At 40.9% G+C, this 20,956-nt stretch overlaps 1 protein-coding gene and 1 long non-coding RNA gene across 2 annotated transcripts in view; one reads left to right on the top strand and one right to left on the bottom strand.

The window, feature by feature from the left end:
* The window catches only part of LOC123512657, a 357,957-nt gene that overhangs the window by 255,558 nt on the left and 81,443 nt on the right, over positions 1-20,956 (bottom strand). The window contains exons 3-6 of the mRNA XM_045269133.1: positions 7,500-7,679; positions 7,118-7,415; positions 6,658-6,905; positions 6,188-6,315 (exon numbers count right to left, since the gene is read on the bottom strand). Coding sequence (XP_045125068.1) covers positions 6,188-6,315; positions 6,658-6,905; positions 7,118-7,415; positions 7,500-7,664 — 839 coding nt within the window. The 5' untranslated portion in view covers positions 7,665-7,679. The remainder of the gene's footprint in view (positions 1-6,187; positions 6,316-6,657; positions 6,906-7,117; positions 7,416-7,499; positions 7,680-20,956) is intronic.
* On the top strand, positions 14,610-16,464 carry LOC123512663. Its single transcript, XR_006677158.1, has 4 exons — positions 14,610-14,794; positions 15,376-15,508; positions 15,890-16,072; positions 16,199-16,464. It is a non-coding gene; the product is annotated as an uncharacterized LOC123512663 (long non-coding RNA).

The raw sequence follows: 20,956 nt of genomic DNA, 5'->3' as shown, positions 1-20,956 counted from the left end.
TTCGTTGTTAGGTTAGGTTGGTTTCGTTGTTAGGTTAGGTTGGTTTCGTTGTTAGGTTAGGTTGGTTTCGTTGTTAGGTTAGGTTGGTTTCGTTGTTAGGTTAGGTTGGTTTCGTTAGGTTAGGTTAGGTTGGTTTCGTTGTTAGGTTAGGTTGGTTTCGTTGTTAGGTTAGGTTGGTTTCGTTGTTAGGTTAGGTTGGTTCGTTTGTTAGGTTAGGTTGGTTTCGTTGTTAGGTTAGGTTGGTTTCGTTGTTAGGTTAGGTTGGTTTCGTTGTTAGGTTAGGTTGGTTTCGTTGTTAGGTTGGTTTCGTTGTTAGGTTAGGTTGGTTTCGATGTTAGGTTGGTTTCGTTGTTAGGTTAGGTTGGTTTCGTTGTTAGGTTAGGTTGGTTTCATTGGTTAGGTTAGGTTAGGTTAGTAGAACGGCCAACCACTGCACCAACCAGGCTGGAAGGATGTCCAGCTGCTCTGCCATAAGGCTTCGCCTTCACCCTCGTACCCTGCCCCTACTGCCTGGTCTTGCCTATGTGAGGGTGCGTCAGCCTCAAAATCCTATTAATCTAGACAGACCTCTTACAGGTTATCCTCAGAATATAGATTGAGCGTTATCAGAGTCCTGGCTGTCGCTTTCCAGGTCAGCATCATAGTCCAGACTGATTTCTTCTGGGTCTGTCTCAGAATCTAGGCTGGCGCTTTCCAGGTCACCCTCATAACCCAGACTCTCCACGTCCAGGTCAGCCTCAGAATCCGTGCTGTCCTGGTCCAGGGCGTCCTGGAAGTCATCCTCAGGATCCTGGCTGACCTGGTCCAAGGCGTCCTGGAAGTCATCCTCAGGATCCGTGCTGACCTGGTCCAGGGCGTCCTGGAAGTCAGCCTCGGGATGGAGGCGGGCCTCCCGGAGCACCCTCCCGAGCGGCCGGCAATGTCGCCATCCCCAACCCGCTTGCCATTGCAGAACAGCGCTGTGTAGGCCTGACTGCTTCCCTTTTTCTCACCTACGAGGCAGAAGTAGAGGGCCGCCTGGTTCCCTCTGGCGGTGCACTTGAGAGCCCGCAGAAGGTCAGCCAGGGGCATTTCCTTCTCAAAGACACGGGTGCCACCCGCAAAGCAAGTCACGGTAACTGGAGTCTCCCGTCCTTCTTCATCAGACGGTCCAGCTTGATGGTCGCCACCTGGGCGGCGGCGTGTAGCCCGTCTCCTTGCCGTGGAAGGTAAAGGCAGCCAGAAGCCGCCGCCTCTTCCAGCACCAGCAGGAGGTCCTGCTGTGGGACAGCTTGATGCCATCCACCATGCCGCAGTCGCCCTGCAGCCTGAGCCCTGAGGTCACTTTGAGTGCAGAATATTTCTGTCCCATTAATTGCTTCCTCAACTAAATTCAAATCATGTATGTCAGTGGAAAAATTCGAGGAACCCCAACTCGCCTTTACCGAGCTTGGCCCTTTTTCCTTCAGCGGTGCTAATCAGCTGGCAGAGAGAGAGAGAGAGAGAGAGAGAGAGAGAGAGAGAGAGAGAGAGAGAGAGAGAGAGAGAGAGAGAGAGAGAGAGAGAGAGAGAGAGAGAGAGAGAGAGAGAGAGAGAGAGAAGAGAGAGAGAAGAGGTAAATGAGGAAGAGGACATGGAGAAAAAGTTTAAAGAGGAGGAGGAGGAGGACGAGGAGAACGAGGAGAAGGAAATAAAGATAATAGGTTGGAGAAGATGCAATGAAGATTGCTAAAATCACGTAAACAAGGAAAAGAGATAGGAAAATAAGAGGAAACAAGGAAAATGACAGCAAAAAGTAGGAGAGAGAAAAACAGAGAGGAAATGAGAAAATTGGATTGAGAAAGAAGAAAGAACTAAAATCAAGCAAGAATATGAAGGAAACTAACAGAGAAGGGATGGAGTAAAGAAGAAAAAGATGGAGGAGGAGGGAGGAGGAGGAGGAGGAGGAGGAGGAGGAGGAGGAGGAGGAGGAGGAGGAGAGGAGGAGGAGGAAAGAAAGAAAAACGAAGATAGAAATGTTAGAAAGAGAGAGAGAGAGAGAGAGAGAGAGAGAGAGAGAGAGAGAGAGAGAGAGAGAGAGAGAGAGAGAGAGAGAGAGAGAGAGAGAGAGAGAGAGAGAGAGAAAAAAAGGAAAGCAAGGCAGACTACTTTTGTGTTAGTTCCTGTAACTGGAGGAAAACTGAAGGAGAGGAGGAGAGAAGTTCCTGTAAGGAGGAAGGAAGGAAGGAAGGAAGGAAGGAAGAAAGGAAGGATGGACGGAGGGCGGAAGTAACAAATGAAGGAAACTGAGAACAAAATACATGATGTTTGAGTCTTTACATGGAAGGAGGAGGAGGAGGAGGAGGAAGAGTGACTTCTTGAATGATAGAGTGAAAGGATGGAAGAGAGAGTGGAAGAGAGAGAGAGAGAGAGAGAGAGAGAGAGAGAGAGAGAGAGAGAGAGAGAGAGAGAGAGAGAGAAGTGTTTTAATGGAAGAAAAGGAGGAGAAACGTAAGAGTGTATAAAGATGACGAATGAAGTAGAGGAGGAGACAAATGGAGACAATGTAGGAGGAAAGGAGGAAAGGTCGATGCTTCCGCTGTAAAAGGCAAAGGAGGAGAGAAGAATGGAAGGAAGTAAAGAAGGAAGGAAGAATGGTTTATTTCACTTACTTTCTCACATTCAGTTACTCTTGGTTTCAGGGCTGTGTTTTCTGCAAGCAGTCGGTCTTGTTTATCCATAAGACTGGTTATCACCTCCTTCATGTTTCTTAATTCCCTTTCTACATAAACAAGTCTTCTCATATTACTTCGTTCATCCCGGAAACCCGCGAAATCCTTATCCATACTATCATCAGTCAGTTTTCTTAAACCTATAGGGGTTTCTATAATGCGTTGGTTCCCACTCGCCGTATGTTTTGGTTCTGTCGTGCGCCTGGCAGCGCTACTTGGTTCCATCTCTCTCTCTCTCGTTGTTCATTAATTATCTATATGTGGTCTAACACTTATTTCCTTTGGAGATAGGAGAACCTATGGCCCCCTCTCCCCCTATACATACATCTAGGCCTGTGGTCTAACTCCTTTTGAAGTAATCTCAGCGAGCTGCTCAGATGCGTGCGTCCTGCTCGACGGCTCCGCGCGTGTAATTCACCTTTTGATCTGCTGCAGTCTCTGACGAGACAGCCAGACGTTACCCTACGGAACGAGCTCAGAGCTCATTGTTTCCGATCTTCGGATAGGCCTGAGACCAGGCACACACCACACACCGGGACAACAAGGTCACAACTCCTCGATTTACATCCCGTACCTACTCACTGCTAGGTGAACAGGGCTACACGTCAAAGGAGACATACCCAAATATCTCCACCCGGCCGGGGAATCGAACCCCGGTCCTCTGGCTTGTGAAGCCAGCGCTCTAACCACTGAGCTACCGGGCCGTGTGTGTGTGTGTGTGTGTGTGTGTGTGTGTGTGTGTGTGTGTGTGTGTGTGTGTTTGTGTGTGTATGTGTGTGTGTGTGTTTACCTAGTTGTGTTTTACAGGAAAAGAGCCATGCTCGTGCTATCCTGTCTCCATATCTGTCCAGTTTAGCCTTAAAGTCAGGAATATTTCTTGCTTGAACCACTGTTTTATCCAAGTTGTTCCATGTTGCTATGCTTCTGTTTGGAAAACTATACATTTCTTAAAGTCTCTTCTACATACGGTCTTATTATTATTTATTTTTTTTTTTTATGTTATGGCCTATAGCACCTGTAGGCATACTTGAAGAGTATATGTGGGAAGCGCTGTTCTACTTCCACCCATTAGTGGCGCAGGCAATTTTATTCGTAGTGGTACCCATATTAAGGCCCATATCACCACCCAAGCACATCTTTGGTGTGACCACCTCGAACCTGAGTATCACGGTGACATGTAGGTAACTTTAAACCACTCGACAAATGGCATAGCTTCAAAGTGATATATGGTGGGATTCGAATCTATGCGTGGATGTCTGCCCGATTCTGTGCTCACCACCTCATCCACTACGCCACAGCCTCCACCTCCTCTACCACATCATGATACACGTTAGACACATCAAAAGCTTTTGACAGTCTGGCATAAAGCTTTGATTTCTATCCTTCTCTCTGCAACTTTATCTCAAGTTTCTTTTCCGACCGCTCTATTACTGCTGTGGTAGACGGCTACTGTTCTTCTCCTAAACCTATTAATAGTGGTGTTCCTCAGGGTTCTGTCCTGTCACTCACTCTCTTTCTATTACTCATTAATGATCTTCTTAACCAAACTTCTTGCCCTATCCACTCCTACGCTGATGATACCACCCTACATCTTTCCACGTTCTTTCAGAGACGTCCAACCCTTCAGGAAGTCAACAGATCACGCGGGGACGCCACGGAACGCCTGACTTCCGATCTTTCTAAGTATTCCGATTGGGGCAGAGAAAATATAGTAGTTTTCAATGCCTCAAAAAACTCAATTCTTCCATCTATCAACTCGACATAACCTTCCAGACAACTATCCCCCTCTTCTTCAATGACACTCAACTGTCTCCCTCTTCCACAATGAATATCCTCGGTCTGTCCTTTGCTCATAATCTTAACTGGAAACTTCACATCTCATCTCTTGCTAAAACAGCTTCTATGAAGTTAGGTGTTCTGAGGCGTCTCCGACAGTTTTTCTCGCCCCTCCAACTGCTTACTCTGTATAAGGGCCTTATCCGTCCCTGTATGGAGTACTCTTCGCATGTTTGGGGGGGTTCCAGTCACACAGCTTTGCTTGATAGGGTGGAATCGAAAGCTTTTCGTCTCATCAACTCCCCTCCTCTCACTAACTGTCTTCAGTCTCTTTCTCACCGCCGAAATGTTGCATCCCTTTCTGTCTTTTATCGCTATTTTCATGGTAACTGTTCTACTGATCTTGCTAACTGCATGCCTCCCTTCTCCTGTGGCCTCGCTGCACAAGGCTTTCTTCTTCCTCTCATCCCTATTCTATCCAACTCCCTAATGCAAGAGTTAACCAGTACTCTCAGTCATTCATTCCTTTCACTGGTAAAATCTGGAACTCCCTCCCTGCATCTGTATTTCCGAATTCCTACAACTTGTCTTCTTTCAAGAAGGAGGTATCGAGGCATTTGCTCCCCTAATTCTGGCTGACGGTTTTGGCACTTTTTGCACTTTTTAGAGAGCCAGCACTCAAGTGGGCCTTTTTTAACTTCCTTTTTTTTTTGCCCTTGGCTGGCCCTCTTCCCTACGTAAAAAAGAAAAAAAAAACTATGAATGAACATTACTGGGGCCAGAACTGTTTCCTGTGGAACTCCACTAATAACTCTACACCATTTTGATTCTTCACCCTTTATCACTGTTCTCATTTTTCTGTCTTTTAAGAAGTTTGTTATTCAGTCCAATATATACAGAAAACCCCCACACTTGGCGAATCTCAGCTTAGTGAAATTCACTTTTGGCGGTAGGGTGGCCACAGACCACCGAGTGCACGCTTGGCGATTTGAATTAAAACTTGGCGGTCCCCTGGCGGCCGCACGGCGAACCACGCGGCTCTCCGGTGACGTCAGACTCTCTCTAAACTTATCAGAACGCAAAGTGAGAGCCCTTCAGCCATTTTGTTTGTCCTGTCCTCTGTTCTGCTAGCATGGGAACTAATTCTGGCAATTTACCTCCAACAAGGCCTCTACCAGCGAAACAGGTGGTACCGGTGGGGTAAGGACAATGGTGGTGGCGGCAAGGATGAAAGTGAGCGAGAGAAACGGGTGGAAAAACGGGAGTTATAACTTTTATATCATGTCTTATTAGCTTTATTTATTGTTTATTGGTCTGTTTTGTACATGTGTTCTATTATGTGAAGGCAAAAGATTTTATTTCAGCTCGAAAAAAGGTATTTTAGGGGTCAAAAGAGGATTTTGGCAATGACCAAAGACTGATTGAGGCATTTTTTTTAGGTAATTTATATGGTATAAAGAACTCGTGCTTGGCGAAATTCGCATTTGGAGGTAGTTTCGCCAGACTAATTAATTTGCCAAGTGCGGGGGCTTAATGTAATTTTCCCTGTAAGCCAGCTATGTTTTTAATTTTCCATAGTAATCTCTGATGTGGTACTTTATCAAAACCGTGTGTGTGTGTGTGTGTGTGTGTGTGTGTGTGTGTGTGTGTGTGTGTGTGTGTGTGTGTGTGTGTGTGTGTGAATTATACAAGTGTGTGGAGGTGAACATTCCAGCACTCACCTGATACCTGTTGATGATGCCGTGGGCAAGGTGTGGGGGCAGTGGTCGCCAGTGAAGGGTGAGGGCATATGTGTCCTGCCCCACTCTGGCGGCCCACCACCTTGAGAGCACTGGCCACCCTGCAGGCACTGCCAACACCAGGAACAGAGCTAAGTGATGCATCTCTCATTATACTGAAGAAATTCTAATGATAATGTCTCTAAAGAATTTCCTTGATTAGAGGAGCTATTAATTTACAACCATTAAGTACTCTAATCAAACAAGCAAGCAACCTTGAATATATTTCAGTTAACAGACAAGGCAAGTATTTTCTTTCTCTTAACACCATACCTTTGTTCACTTGAAAACTTTTATATATATGTGGGATGCTGGCCAAGGGGAACAAAAAACAAAACCCAAAAAGAAAAAAAAGCATCCTCTACTGAGGTGCCAGCCCTAACACAGGTGAGGCCATGTGCCCAAAAGCTCACCATCCTGTGGTGTTGTAAAGACTGCATGTTGGAAGGCACACCCAGCACACCCTTGTAGTGAGGCAGGAGCAGGAACCAGTAGGAAGTGAAGGGATGGAGCCCCACCACCTGGAAGGAGGACCTGGCCAGGACAAGGGTGTGGCCCATCACTCTCAGGTTGGAACAGGTGGGTGGCAGTGGGAAGTCATCACCTCCCTCCTCCCCTACAGTGGTGTTGGAGGATGTAGTGCTTCTCCCAGACTCATTTTCTGCACAAATGAAACAGAGGTCAAGTGTCAGCAGTGTAACATTAGCAAGGATTTGCATAATAGTAGTTCCTATTGAATATCTAAAGTAAAGAGAGAAAAGAAACTTGATTGGGATTCCTGTATTATGAAAAGAAATGATGGACGTTGCAGAGAGCATAGGAGTGTTAAGTGAGCAATCCTGGTACACTTGCTTCCCTGCAGCCACTCCTCACCTAAGAGGATGTGCTCAACGTTCTCCTCTGCCAGTGAGGTGTGGGGCCCTCCTCCACTGTCAGGCCACTCCGCATGCTCTGAAGTGGACGACTCCCTTTGCTCCAGGGTGTGGGTGGTGGGGCCGGGCTCGTGGTTGTGGCTGTGGTGGGAGTGTGGATGGTGCAGGAGGGAAATGTCGTGGGTCTGGAGCTGTTGTTGTATCCGAGGATGGATGAAGCCACTGCCTCGTTCACACCCCAGCACATAGATCCCCTCGATGTGCTTGGACCGGTGGATCTGGTGGGCAGGTGCAGGACTCTGACATGATCAGCAGGCGGGTTTATTTGTCTATCTTTTTATCTGCTTATCCATTCATCTATCAATCTATCAAACAGTACTCACCAATCTCCAGGTAACAGTGGCACTAGTTGGGGTGGAGGAGGACGGGAAGCCTTGCTCCAGAGTGGGTGTGAGCAGTGCAGCTCGTGCCTCTACCTCATCAACGCCAACCATCCCGACGGAGACAGTGCCCCTTGCCACGCCACCACCCACCACCCGAACTGGCATCACCACACCGCCCACCTGCGCCAAAATTAGTGGTATGACTCTCAGGAGGAGGGAGAATAAGAGACAGTGGTAAGAGCTTGAATGATGTTTTCTATATGACAAAAGGGGCACTAGCGAAGGGCAACAAAAAGAGTGAAAAGAAAGCCTCACTGAGATGCCATAACTTAATACAAGGAGAAACTATCACTCGTGCCTCATTGGCCCAGAATCATCCAAGGTGGAGTTTTTAGGTTTGAGAAAAGAGATCAGCTTTGGAGACAGATGAGGTGGCAGTGGTGCCATCAGGATAAAATAAAGGAGGGAAAGATGAAGAAGTAAAGTTGTTGATGTTTTTGGCCAGATACCAGAAGTCACGAGGGGAGTTGGAGTTTGAAAGATTTTGACATTTTCTATTTATGAAAGAGTGTTTGGCAAATTGAAAAAACAGACTTGGCATGATTCCAGGGATATATATAAAGTAGTGTTAGCAATTCCCTCTTAATTAGGTAGTAATTACACACTTCAGTATATTTCCAACGGTCAAAGGCGTTATTTACCTGAAAGAAATGTTTTAGTATTGTTAGTTATATGAAAAATTATCAATGTTTAAGTTTAGAAGGCAGTAACAGATTTGTCTGAATTACTCCTACAGCACTCAAAAGAAAATGGGAAGATGTGCTTCTACTGGGCTGAAAAGAAAATGGAGTCTGAGAGGTAAATATAAATTAGTTTTATTTTTACACACGCAGCGTCGTCTCACTGCAAAAACGGCGGGTAATTCCTAAACTCTAACAGTGTTTGCGCTACAAGTGTAGACTAGTCGGGTGAATCAACTCGTTACGCTGGTCGTCCGCCACTTGGAAGACCTTCTTTCTTCATGAGAAACTTCTCTACAGACGATGAGGTCCTTTATATGGGGTGAAGTGATGGTCTGCGCGAGAACGACTGCGCCGATGATGTCTTTGCCAAGAATCTCTGATGATTTGATAAGACAGAGGGGACCCTTTTAAATTATATTAGATTTCACCCTGTGTCTCCTAAGTCTCCTCTTTTGTGATAAGAGAAGTGATCTTGGGAGCAGTGATGTTAACTTTTCTAGCCCACATTGTCGTACCGAACCACCAGAATTATCGTATTTTGCCTAATATTATCGTACATCCAACGGAAAAATAATATACACACATCAGAACTGCATTATACACTGTATTGAACATTTCATTAATTTTCATTCATTTTCATATGCAAATGACATACTACACATACAAAGGTTACACAAAGGTGTGTGTGTGTGTATATATATATATATATATATATATATATATATATATATATATATATATATATATATATATATATATATATATATATATATATATATATATATATATATATATATATATAAAACTATATATTGATAAAAGCTTACGTACAGTGTCAATGTGCATGTATCTCCAAGGGGTCAACGTATCAGTCAATCGTCAGTCCATCACTCTCCGCAACACAACCTACACTGGAAAACCCTTATTATTTATTCCTTTATTTATTGTTGCCCATTAGTGCCACATAATGAGAATGTTTTGTTTTTCATACCGTTATACGTCAAATAGAACATATGATAAGAGAAGGAAAACTCGCCCTTCACCATACTAACACTAAGAGTCACACTAATAAGATCATTTTGTCACTTGACACTGACTGTGACTGACAGCGTCTCTCTCCTTTTCCTTCCCTCCCCAGTCCCCAGCCCCTCTCTCTCTCTGAAATGTTGACATCGATATTTTTTTCTTTACACAATTATTACAGTACCTTATTACAAATATAAAAATAAAAAACACTTTGCCACTCAATTATCGTATATTGGTGTACGATTCTTACCTATGTATCGTACATCGTACAAACAGCCATATTATCGTACAAATACGATAATTGTCGTACAATTAACATCACTGCTTGGGAGTGGCAGGATGGGTGAAACAAGCCAGAGTGTTTTGGAAGGAGAGTATTCCTTTTGTCTCGCAGGTCAGGAAAGTCATATAAACAGTCACTGGCCGCTCAGCTCCGTCTCAGTACCTTGCTGGTGCCCCGCCGTTTCATACCATTATTTTCCCGTTTAATGTGTCCGTTCTTCACTTCATTTTGACCACTGTTGTTTATACTACACTTAACAATTGAGTTGAGTATTCATATCTCAGTAAGCTACCACCAGTGTTCCGGACGGAGTGAATTATGAATCACCCGGAAGGTTATTAATTAGTTCTTACCGTCTTATTGTAAGTAAAGTCACTTGGGAGTGTTTCTGTGATTCTTCAGGTGAATATAACTTATACATATGTATTTACAATTAGATACAGAGGTTTGGGGCGAGAAGTGTTAGCACATGGTGTAGAGAACCATCATAACTGTAGCCCAGAACCTTCTAGAAGCTTAGATAGAAATTTCCTATTCTGATGCCCGCTGGAAAAGTGTCTAATTATGATTTTCACTCCTAGTTTCTTGGAAAATAATTAGTTAGGAAAAGGCTAATACAAGCAATAATATAATAATCATAAATATCTGTAAATGTTAAACTGGTCGAATAGGCAATAGCTTGATAGAATAATTCACATGTGATATGTTCCTGTGAAACCTATCACCTACGATGTCACACCCTATCCACACCCTATCACGTGATCACGAGGACCTTAATAGGAATGCCACCGGGCAGTCAAGATGAGTACTCCGATCTGACCAGCGGGTGACCAGCGCGGTGTGCGCAACGGAACATGTGTGTGTGAACTCTGACACGAACATTCGCACTAAGACAATTATCTGAGTCTTGTTTAAGGTAGGTAATAAGTGCACGTGACAGTGTTTAAGTGACTTAATTGTGATGACAAGGGCAGTGACAAATAGATAATCACGGTGCTGAGATTCAGTACTCTTCGGCTCAGTACTTACGTGAAAGTGTATAATAAACTATAAATATAAGTACTAAATGTACTAATGGGTTTTCTTAAATTCCTGGGTATCAAAAGACAGTGATTGTCTTTACCGCTCGAGGGCCATACTGATGAGTATTGTTCATTAAGAGCAACACTTCACGCTATAATAAATACGCAGATACCAAAACCCTTTACAGAAGAACGTGACAGATGCAGGACAGACCTATGTCCCTGGCGTGATCACGCCTAGCATCCTCACAAGACTCTATTCAGGCCAGCCCTCGGAGGCCTGCGTGCCTCGAAAAGTGCTGACACCGGAATTTATCACTATACATGAATATAGCGACGGATATAGTCATCTAATTACATGAATTAGGTAAAGGAAAGTTACTTATGACTCAGAAGTATGCATGTTAAGATGTATTACATAAAAGGTAAACGTACAGATCACTTATATGATATAAAGTAGATGCAACCGAATATATGGATGGCAATCGAAATAGGTTGTGAAAAGTTCCAACACACTGTGACGTAGGTTAGTGTGATCATGTCTACCCACCCATGTAGAATCCTTGGGTGCCAACGCTTATACATACATGTATACATACAAATATAATAATAATTAAAGAATCAATTACAAGTACGACGTACATCATTATGTGACATATATATATATATATATATATATATATATATATATATATATATATATATATATATATATATATATATATATATATATATATATATATATATATATATATATATATATATATATATATATATATATATATATATATATATATATATATATATATATATATATATATATATATATATATATATATATATATATATATATATATATATATATATATATATATATATATATATATATATATATATATATATATATATATATATATATATATATATATATATATATATATATATATATATATATATATATATATATATATATATATATATATATATATATATATATATATATATATATATATATATATATATATATATATTTATATATATATATATATATATATATATATATATATATATATATATATATATATATATATATATATATATATATATATATATATATATATATATATATATATATATATATATATATATATATATATATATATATATATATATATATATATATATATATATATATATATATATATATATATATATATATATATATATATATATATATATATATATATATATATATATATATATATATATATATATATATATATATATATATATATATATATATATATATATATATATATATATATATATATATATATATATATATATATATATATATATATATATATATATATATATATATATATATATATATATATATATATATATATATATATATATATATATATATATATATATATATATATATATATATATATATATATATATATATATATATATATATATATATATATATATATATATATATATATATATATATATATATATATATATATATATATATATATATATATATATATATATATATATATATATATATATATATATATATATATATATATATATATATATATATATATATATATATATATATATATATATATATATATATATATATATATATATATATATATATATATATATATATATATATATATATATATATATATATATATATATATATATATATATATATATATATATATATATATATATATATATATATATCGTTTTAGTTAATCACCAACGCTTTATTACCCCGCCTAACCACATCGCGGAGTATTTGTATGTACAACTGAGGTGGGTTACTGACCATGGCATAGGCTACTCATTGTAAGGACATCCAGCCATAAAAAAACAAAAAACTTTGACCAGTTCTTGAAAGTTCTTGAGCACGAGCTCTTGAGTGAGGCGTCAAGCAACCCTGCTTCTCTGTTTAGTGAAAGCGTAACTTGCACCTCAATCTTTATCTGTCAAATATGTACGGCTCTGCATTTATATAGATGGCGAAGTCGTGAATTATATTTCTTTATCTAATCCCTATGTTATCCATAATAAAACATCATTAGCAAAATTTATGTGTATTTGTTTTGATATTATATCAGTTACGCATAAATACGATGAACTATACTGAAGACAATGATAGTTCATTTAAGTTGGAATGATATATATCAGGGATTCCAACTTTACTGAACTATCATTATCTTCAGTATAATTCATCATATTTACATATCCTTAACCGATATAATTTTAGAATAAATATACATAAATTTTGCAAATGATGCTTTTTTATTTTCCTTTATTTATACCATGTGGGCTTTTCACGGGAATTTATGGGCAAAGGGATACTTTTGGGGTACCTCCTATCTTAAAGCCCACCCGCTAAAGGTGGGCCGTTGCCCTGAGTGAGGAAGCCCAACCTACACTCGGACCGTGGACAGGATTCGAACCGTGCCCTTGGAGACCCCTCTGACCCCAAAGCACGCATGGTTCCACTGTAGTACCACTGTGGCCCCTTTGTCAATATTCAGCCTTTCCTTTTGCTTCATTGTGCGAGTCAATTTTTTTTTTTTTTTTCTACTTTAATTTGTGACAGTGGTGAGTATGTTTGCCAGTGCAGGACGTGAGAGGTCCCTGGCACTCGTTTCCTCTCCATGATCCCTTCTGGCTGTTATCATGTACTCCCTCACTCACTCACTCTTTGCTCTTCTCACTCGACTCACTCACTCCCACTCACTCAACTGTTTCCTTCCCGCGCATCCAGTCACCCACTCATCTGACTCCTTCCTTCTCTTACTCATCCTGTTCTTGTCTTTGCTTTTACTTACTCCCCCCCTTCTCTTCTTTATCTCCCTTATCTCCTAACTCTCCTATGACACCTTTTTATTCCGGGTGGTCTGTGGTGGGGGAGTATTTTAGTGGAATGCGCGTGACTTAACAGTCACGCTACCGGAGACTTTTTTTTCCATATTATTATACAATAACCAAGCTGTATGAGAAAGAAACTTCCTATCCGTGTGCTTAAGAGATAGCTGTAACACCTCCCATCTCTTGCATTTTAGAGTGAAAAACACGTTCGCGGACTTTAGTAGGTATTAAACCTCCTATCTTGTACTACATGCACTGCTACGTATACAAAATGGGTTCCTGTACTAACTGGGAGCTCTAAAACCCCTTATCTGATCCATTAAGGGATAAAAGCAGCAGATTCCTTTAAAGGGCGTCTAACCTGTGGTAATGAAACTCTCTACTTGATGAAGCAGCCTTCTTGTTCTTATTTTTGGCTACAGTGTCATGTCAACTTCAGGGATTTTAGAAAACAGATATCACTGGTCAACAGTCACGGCGTGTGAAATTAACCCACACCTTTCTTAGTGTCATTCCATGTTCACCTACCCATTTTATTCTACAAATGCATGAGTGAATTTGATTGCTGTGTGTGTTGCAGGCGTGAGGAGAGCTGAGGCTGCCTGAGTGAGGAGCATTGCTAGGGAAGGAAGGAAGGAAGGAAGGAAGGCACCACTACAATGGCTGAAGAAGAGAATGTGAAGGTGGCGGTTTGGGTCCGGCCAATGATATCCTTTTTAATGCCAAGAATGAGATCTTTGGGGAGAAACACACACACACACACACACACACACACACACACACACACACACACACACACACACACACACAGTAAGTTTATTGACCACAAAATACAAAAGAAACATAAAATTAGAAAGAAAAGCAAACAACAATTAAATAATCCTAACATCCAAGTAGGTGGAATAATCATTGTCCAATATTTTGTTAAGATATCAATACACGTTCAAGGAAACCATTACACACACACACACACACACACACACACACACACACACACACACACACACACACACACACACACACACACACACCTTTGCTTCTATCTATTCTATTCCTTTTCCTATCAAGTTATTTTCATCACTATCTTTAGTTTCCTATTCCATCAGCATTCCCCTTAACTCTGGCACACAATAAGCGGGAGCTGGGACGAAAGGCCAAGTGCGTAGTGAGCATGAAGGGAAATATCACCACGGTCACCAACCCTGATGACTCGGCCGATGTCAAGTCCTTCACCTACGACTACTCTTACTGGAGCTTTGACGGCTGCAAGGAGGAGCCCAATGGCTACTTTGCCAAGCAGTCACCCAACTCCAAGTATGCTGAGAGAGAGAGAGAGAGAGAGAGAGAGAGAGAGAGAGAGAGAGAGAGAGAGAGAGAGAGAGAGAGAGAGAGAGAGAGAGAGAGAGAGAGAGAGGGCAGGTCATTCTTACGCTAATCTGGAATATAAAACTAAGATTATCAGTTATACTCTAATTTGGACCCAGAAGTATTCACGATATCGATTAACTACTAACTCAGAAAAAATGTCATCGGATAGCTGCTATAATCTGATGGCGTTAGCGTGATGATCTGTGACGGTAACGACCACCTATGGTTATTGCTATCATTGTTGTCATCAAAATCACATTCTGGTTATTTCTGCTGGTCATTATTATCATCCTCTTGGAGTCATCATTATCAACTTTTCTTTTCTCTTCATCATTCATCATCATTAGCTTGGCCTCTTCTCATCATCACCATCTTTTCCTTCTCTTCATCATCAATATCATCATCTTCCTTTTCATCATTACCATTATCTTTTTTCTTCTTCCCTTTATCATCCTCATTACATTTTCCTGTTCATCACCATTAAGAACTGTCACTATAAATGCTAAGCTTTCTTCGCCTTTTGACAGAACACGGTGTACAATGATCTGGGAGGTGGAGTCTTAGCAAACGCCTGGGCTGGTTATAACTCCACACTGTTCGCTTATGGGCAGACAGGCTCGGGAAAATCTTAGTCTCTCATTGGATATGGATCCAATAAAGGTAAAAAATTAAAAAGTCCACATTTCATAGGTGTTTTCAGATGTTTCTCCTCAAAATTTTGGATGAACCTTTTGACTGCATTCTTTGGAGACTGTCACCTTTGTTTTTTTTTTTTTTTTTTTTTTTTTGCCCTTAACCATAGATAGTTGTTGAGTTGTTGAAAGCCTGCATGGTTCTCTTAAAAGTTCTGCATATCCATCACGTGAAATCAAAAGAATGTTACAATTTCATGAAACACATACAAGGATCGTCAATGTATCCTGATTCTTGAAAGTGAGAGAAAGAAATGAATGGAAAACAGATGGATGGACAAAGAAAGAAACATACAACACAGTGTAAAGAAAGGAAAAAAACAATAAAAATCTATTCCTAAACTTTCAGGAATCGTGCCATTGTTCTGTAACGATTTATTTAATGGCATCACACAAAACACAGAGGAGAAGGAGTTTGAAGTGAGGTTCAGCATGTTGGAGATCTACAATGAGGTAGTTCATGACCTGCTCAACCCCACCAAGAGCAAGAAAGGCCTCAAGGTCCGCCAACACCCGAAGAAAGGCTTCTATGGTAAGTACTATTGTGACGACAGGAACTGATGAATGTCAATAGAATCGTTTAATCGTACTCATATCTCAAGGTAAAATGTGTCCCAGCATTGAAGGGTAAATCACACCCAAACAACCTTCTGAACAGCTGAAGGCCTCAAGCTGGCTCTGGTCACCAACTACAACGAAATTGAGCAGAAGATGAACGAGGGCACCGTCAACCGCACCATCGCCTCCACCAACATGAACGCCACCTCATCCCGCGCCCACACCATCGTTGGCATCACCGTCATACAGAAATTCAAAAACAATGCTGGACAAGAAACAGCAAAGCAGGCCGTTGTGAACTTGGTGGATCTGGCTGGCAGGTGTGTGTGTGTGTGTGTGTGTGTGTGTGTGTGTGTGTGTGTGTGTGTGTGTGTGTGTGTAATTACCTAGTTGTATTTACATAGTTGTATTGTAAAGGGTTCGAGAGGGGCTCATAGTGTCCTGTCTCCATATCTCCACTGATCTAATATTTCTTTAAAGCTATGTATATTATGTGCTGTAACAACTTCATCACTCAATGTATTCCATTTTTCCACCGTTCTATGTGGAGAACTTTATTTTCCAATAACTTACACACACTGCCTCTTCCTGATCTTCTTTGCATGTTCTCTTGTCCTTCCAGCTTCATCTGCCACCAACACCAGGTCTTGCTTGTCTATCTTTTCAACGTCGTTAACTATTTTATAAATTGTTATTACGAGGAGGTAGTAGACACCTACCGAAACGATAATTTACTCCCAGCGAGGTCTAATAGCACTAGTTCAGGGAGTGCTGTGAACTTTCCATTAAAGCTAGTTGTGATCTCACTGAACGTTTCCCTTTGTGTCTCACAACTCAAGGGGGCAGTCACAGCCTGCCCTCCAAAGATAACTCTCCTTCACACAAAACTACATGCACTTATCACACACACATACACACCCTTCCCTTAAAATTCAAAATTCAAAATGGCGACTCCAAATCCATCCTCGGAGTCCCGTTCTGGGAGGGACCAAAATGTCCCCAGGTCGGACTGCTCTCTTGCTGGCGACCCAAAATGTCTTGACACCTCCTCGACTTTTCGTCATTAACTTCGCAGTCTTAGATCTAATTTTCAATCTGTAGAACACCACCTCTCCTTCACTATACCTCATCTTCTTTTCCTCACCGAAATACAGCTGTCTGAGGCAACTGACAGTAACCCTTTCTCTGTTCCTTCTACTTTCTCTATCCTCATTCTCGCTCCAAAGTTGGATGTTGCGTCTATGTGCGCTATGACTTAACTTGCTCTCTTGCCCACGCTCTCGAATCTTTTGAGTTTTCCACCATCTGGCTTAGACTTGATAGTCACTACCAAATTTATCTGTGCTGTCTATCTCTCCCCTAACTCCTCTGACTATAGTAAATTCTTTGACTATTTGACTTCCAAAGTGGAGCACATCTGTCCCTCTACCCTTTCATAGAGATCTCCATTTTTTAAGATTTCAATGTTCACCACCAGCTTTGGCTTTCCTCTCCTTCATTGACCATCCTGGTGAACTAGCCTTTAACTTTGCTATCCTCCGTGACCTAGAGCAACTGGTGCAGCACCCTACTCGTATTCCTGACCGTCTTGGAGATACACCCAACATTCTTGATTTTTTCCTTACCTCTAATCCTTCTGCTTATGCTGTTACCCTATCTTCTCCGTCGGGCTCCTCCGATCACAATCTCATTTCTGTATCTTGTCCTATTTCTCCAATTCCTCCTCAGGATCACCCAAAATGGAGGTCACTCTGGCGTTTTGCCTCTGCCAGTTGGGGGGATGTGAGGATCGAGGTATTATGCTGATTTTCCTTGGAATGATTACTGCTTCTGTGTCAGAGACCCATCTCTATGTGCATAAAAGAGGTGATAGTGTCTAGCATGGAGGCGTACATTCCTCATTCTTTTCTCAACCGTCTAAACCTTGGTTTAACACAACCTGTTCTTGTGTTATACATGATAAAGAGGTTGCCCACAAAAGGTACTTGAGCCTTCCATCTTCTGAATCTCATGCACTTTATATTTCTGCTCAGAATCATGCCAAGTCTGTTCTTCAACTTGCCAAGCACTCTTTCATAAATAGAAAATGTCAAAATCTTTCAAACTCAAACTCCACTCGTGACTCCTGACATCTGTCCAAAAACATTTCCAATAACTTTATCTCTTCATCTTTCCTCCTTTATTTCATCCTGATGGCACCACTGCCATCTCTTCTGTTTCTAAAGCTGAACTCTTCTCTCAAACCTTTGGTAACAACTCCACCTTGGATGATCCTGGGATTATTCCTCCTCTCCTCCTCCCTCTGACTTTTCATGCCTACAATTAAAGTTCTTCGTAATGATGTTTTCCATGCCCTTACTGGCCTAAACCCTCGGAAGGCACCTGATGGGGTCCCTCCTATTGTTCTCAAAACTGTGCTTCAGTGCTTGCACCTTGCTTGGCCAAACTCTTTCAACTATGTCTATCGACTTCTACCTTTCCTTCTTGCTGGAAGTTGGCTTACAATCAGCCTGTTATAAAAAAGGGTGACCGTTCTCATCCCACAAACTACCGTTCTATAGTCTCTTGCTTGTCTAAAGTTTTTTAATCAATCCTCAATAGGAAGATTCTTAAACATCTATCACTTCACAATCTTCTATCTGATCGCCAGTATAGCTTCCATCAAGGTCGCTCTACTGGTGATCTTCTGGTGTTCCTTACTGAGTCTTAGTCATCCTCTTTTAGAGATTTCGGTGAAACTTTTGCTGTCACGTTAGACATACCAAAAGCTTTTGATAGAGTCTGGCACAAAGCTTTAATTTCAAGACTGCACTCTTACGGTTTCTATCCTTCTTTCTGCAACTTTATCTCAAGTTTCCTTTCGTTCTATTGCAGCCGTGGTAGACGGCCACTGTTCTTCTCTTAAATTTATTAACAGTGGTGTTCCTCAGGGTTCTGTCCTATCACCCACTCTCCTTCTATCATTCATTAATGATCTTCTCAGCCAAACTTCTTGCCCTATCCAATCCTACGCTGATGATACTTACATATTTCCACGTTCTTTCAGAGACGATCATGAAGTTATCAGATCACGCAGGGACGCCAGAGAACGTCTGACTTCTGATCTTTCTAAGATTTCCGATTGGGGCAGAAAAAAATTAGTAGTTTTCAATGCCTCAAAAACTCAATTCCTCCATCTATCAACTCGAAACAATCTTCCAGACAACTAAACCCTCTTCTTCAGTGACACTCAACTGTCTCCCTCTTCCACACTGAATATCCTCGGTCTGTCCTTTGCTCATAATCTTAACTGGAAACTTCACATCTCATCTCTTGCTAAAACTGCTTCTATGAAGTTAGGCGTTCTGCGGCGTCTCCGCCAATTTTTCTCGCCCCTTCAACTGCTAACTCTGTACAAGGGCCTTATCCATCCTTGTGCTCTTCGCATGTTTGAGGGCGTTCTGCTCACACAGCTTTATTAGAGAGGGTGGAATCAAAAACTTTTCGTCTCATCAACTCCCCTCTTCTAACTGACTGTCTTCAGCCTCTTTCTCACTGCCGAAATGTTGCATCTCTTTCTGTCTTTTGTCACTATTTTCATGCTAACTTCTCTACTAATCTTGCTAACTGCATGCTTCCCTCCTCCTGCGGCCTCATTGCACAAGGCTTTCTTCTTCCTCTCATCCCTATTCTGTCCAACTCTCTAATACAAGAGTCAACCAGTATTCTTAATCATTCATACCTTTCTCTGGTAAACTCTGGAACTCTCAGCCTGCTTCTGTTGTTCCACCTTCCTATGACTTGACTTCCTTTAAGAGGAGGTCTCAAGTAATTTGTCCCTAAATTTTGGTTAACTCTCTTGACTTTTAAGGAACTGGCAACCAAGTGGGCCTTTTATCCCATTTTTGTTGCCCTTGATCAGTTGCCCCTCCTTCATAAAAAAATGATCTAATCTTTCCCTGCAGTCTCTCGGCATTCCTTTTATTAGTTTGCTCTTAATCAACCTGTCCTGAGACGGCACGTCATCAGCATCGGTCCTTACGGTAACCAAAGCTAGTTTACATTTCAACCTTGTCATAAACTCGATGGGGTCGTCCTTCACCGAATATTTTAAATCATTCAGAGAATCAAATAACCTTTCCTCATTCTGGTCCGTGAGCTCCTTTGTAAGATATTGCTTAAATTGTGCCCAGGTTACTTCCTTCTCCACTACCGTTTGCACCAGTAAAGCTAATGGGGCTTCCACACGCATTTTAACTATCTGTTGCCTCTCTCTATTATCTATTGAGCAACTTTCCACCTGTGAGAAAAAAAAAAACAGCTAACCGGCCAACTCCTACTCCACTCAAGTGACGCAGTTCAAGGACGGGATGTCACGGGGCTTCATGAGGCATTTAACAGGGACACTCGCAGGCCTCTCCTGTTCTCTCTAACTTCCTGCAACAAATCGTAGACACAATCACGCAAGGCATCTACCTTCATCTCTAAGTTATTTACTGGTTCTGCACCTGACGGACTTACGCTCGTTATCTGGTTAACTACCGTATCATCTTCGGTTTTAACTACTGGTTCATTTTCCTTTTTAGGCGTCCACTCCGCCCTTAAGCTCAGAAAATCCGCCAACTCATCCATAACGAAAGAAAAAATACCTGACAACTTGTCACAAACTGAACAAAATGAATATTGAGTGAACAGTGGCTTTCTGTTTCACCAAAACACAACTTAAATTCTCATTATAAAAACAACGTACCTTCCTGTGGAGACAAGAAGCTAATCACACCAAAATATCAAGGCATAAGAAAACAACTTATTGAAAAAAACATGCCAGAACATATGAGCCAAATGGGAAATGTAAAAAAAAAATTACCCCTAAACTGAA

Source organism: Portunus trituberculatus, chromosome 34, assembly GCF_017591435.1.
Source record: "Portunus trituberculatus isolate SZX2019 chromosome 34, ASM1759143v1, whole genome shotgun sequence".
In the NCBI taxonomy this organism is placed as follows: Eukaryota; Metazoa; Arthropoda; class Malacostraca; order Decapoda; family Portunidae; genus Portunus; species Portunus trituberculatus.
This window is presented reverse-complemented; position numbering and strand designations above follow the sequence as displayed.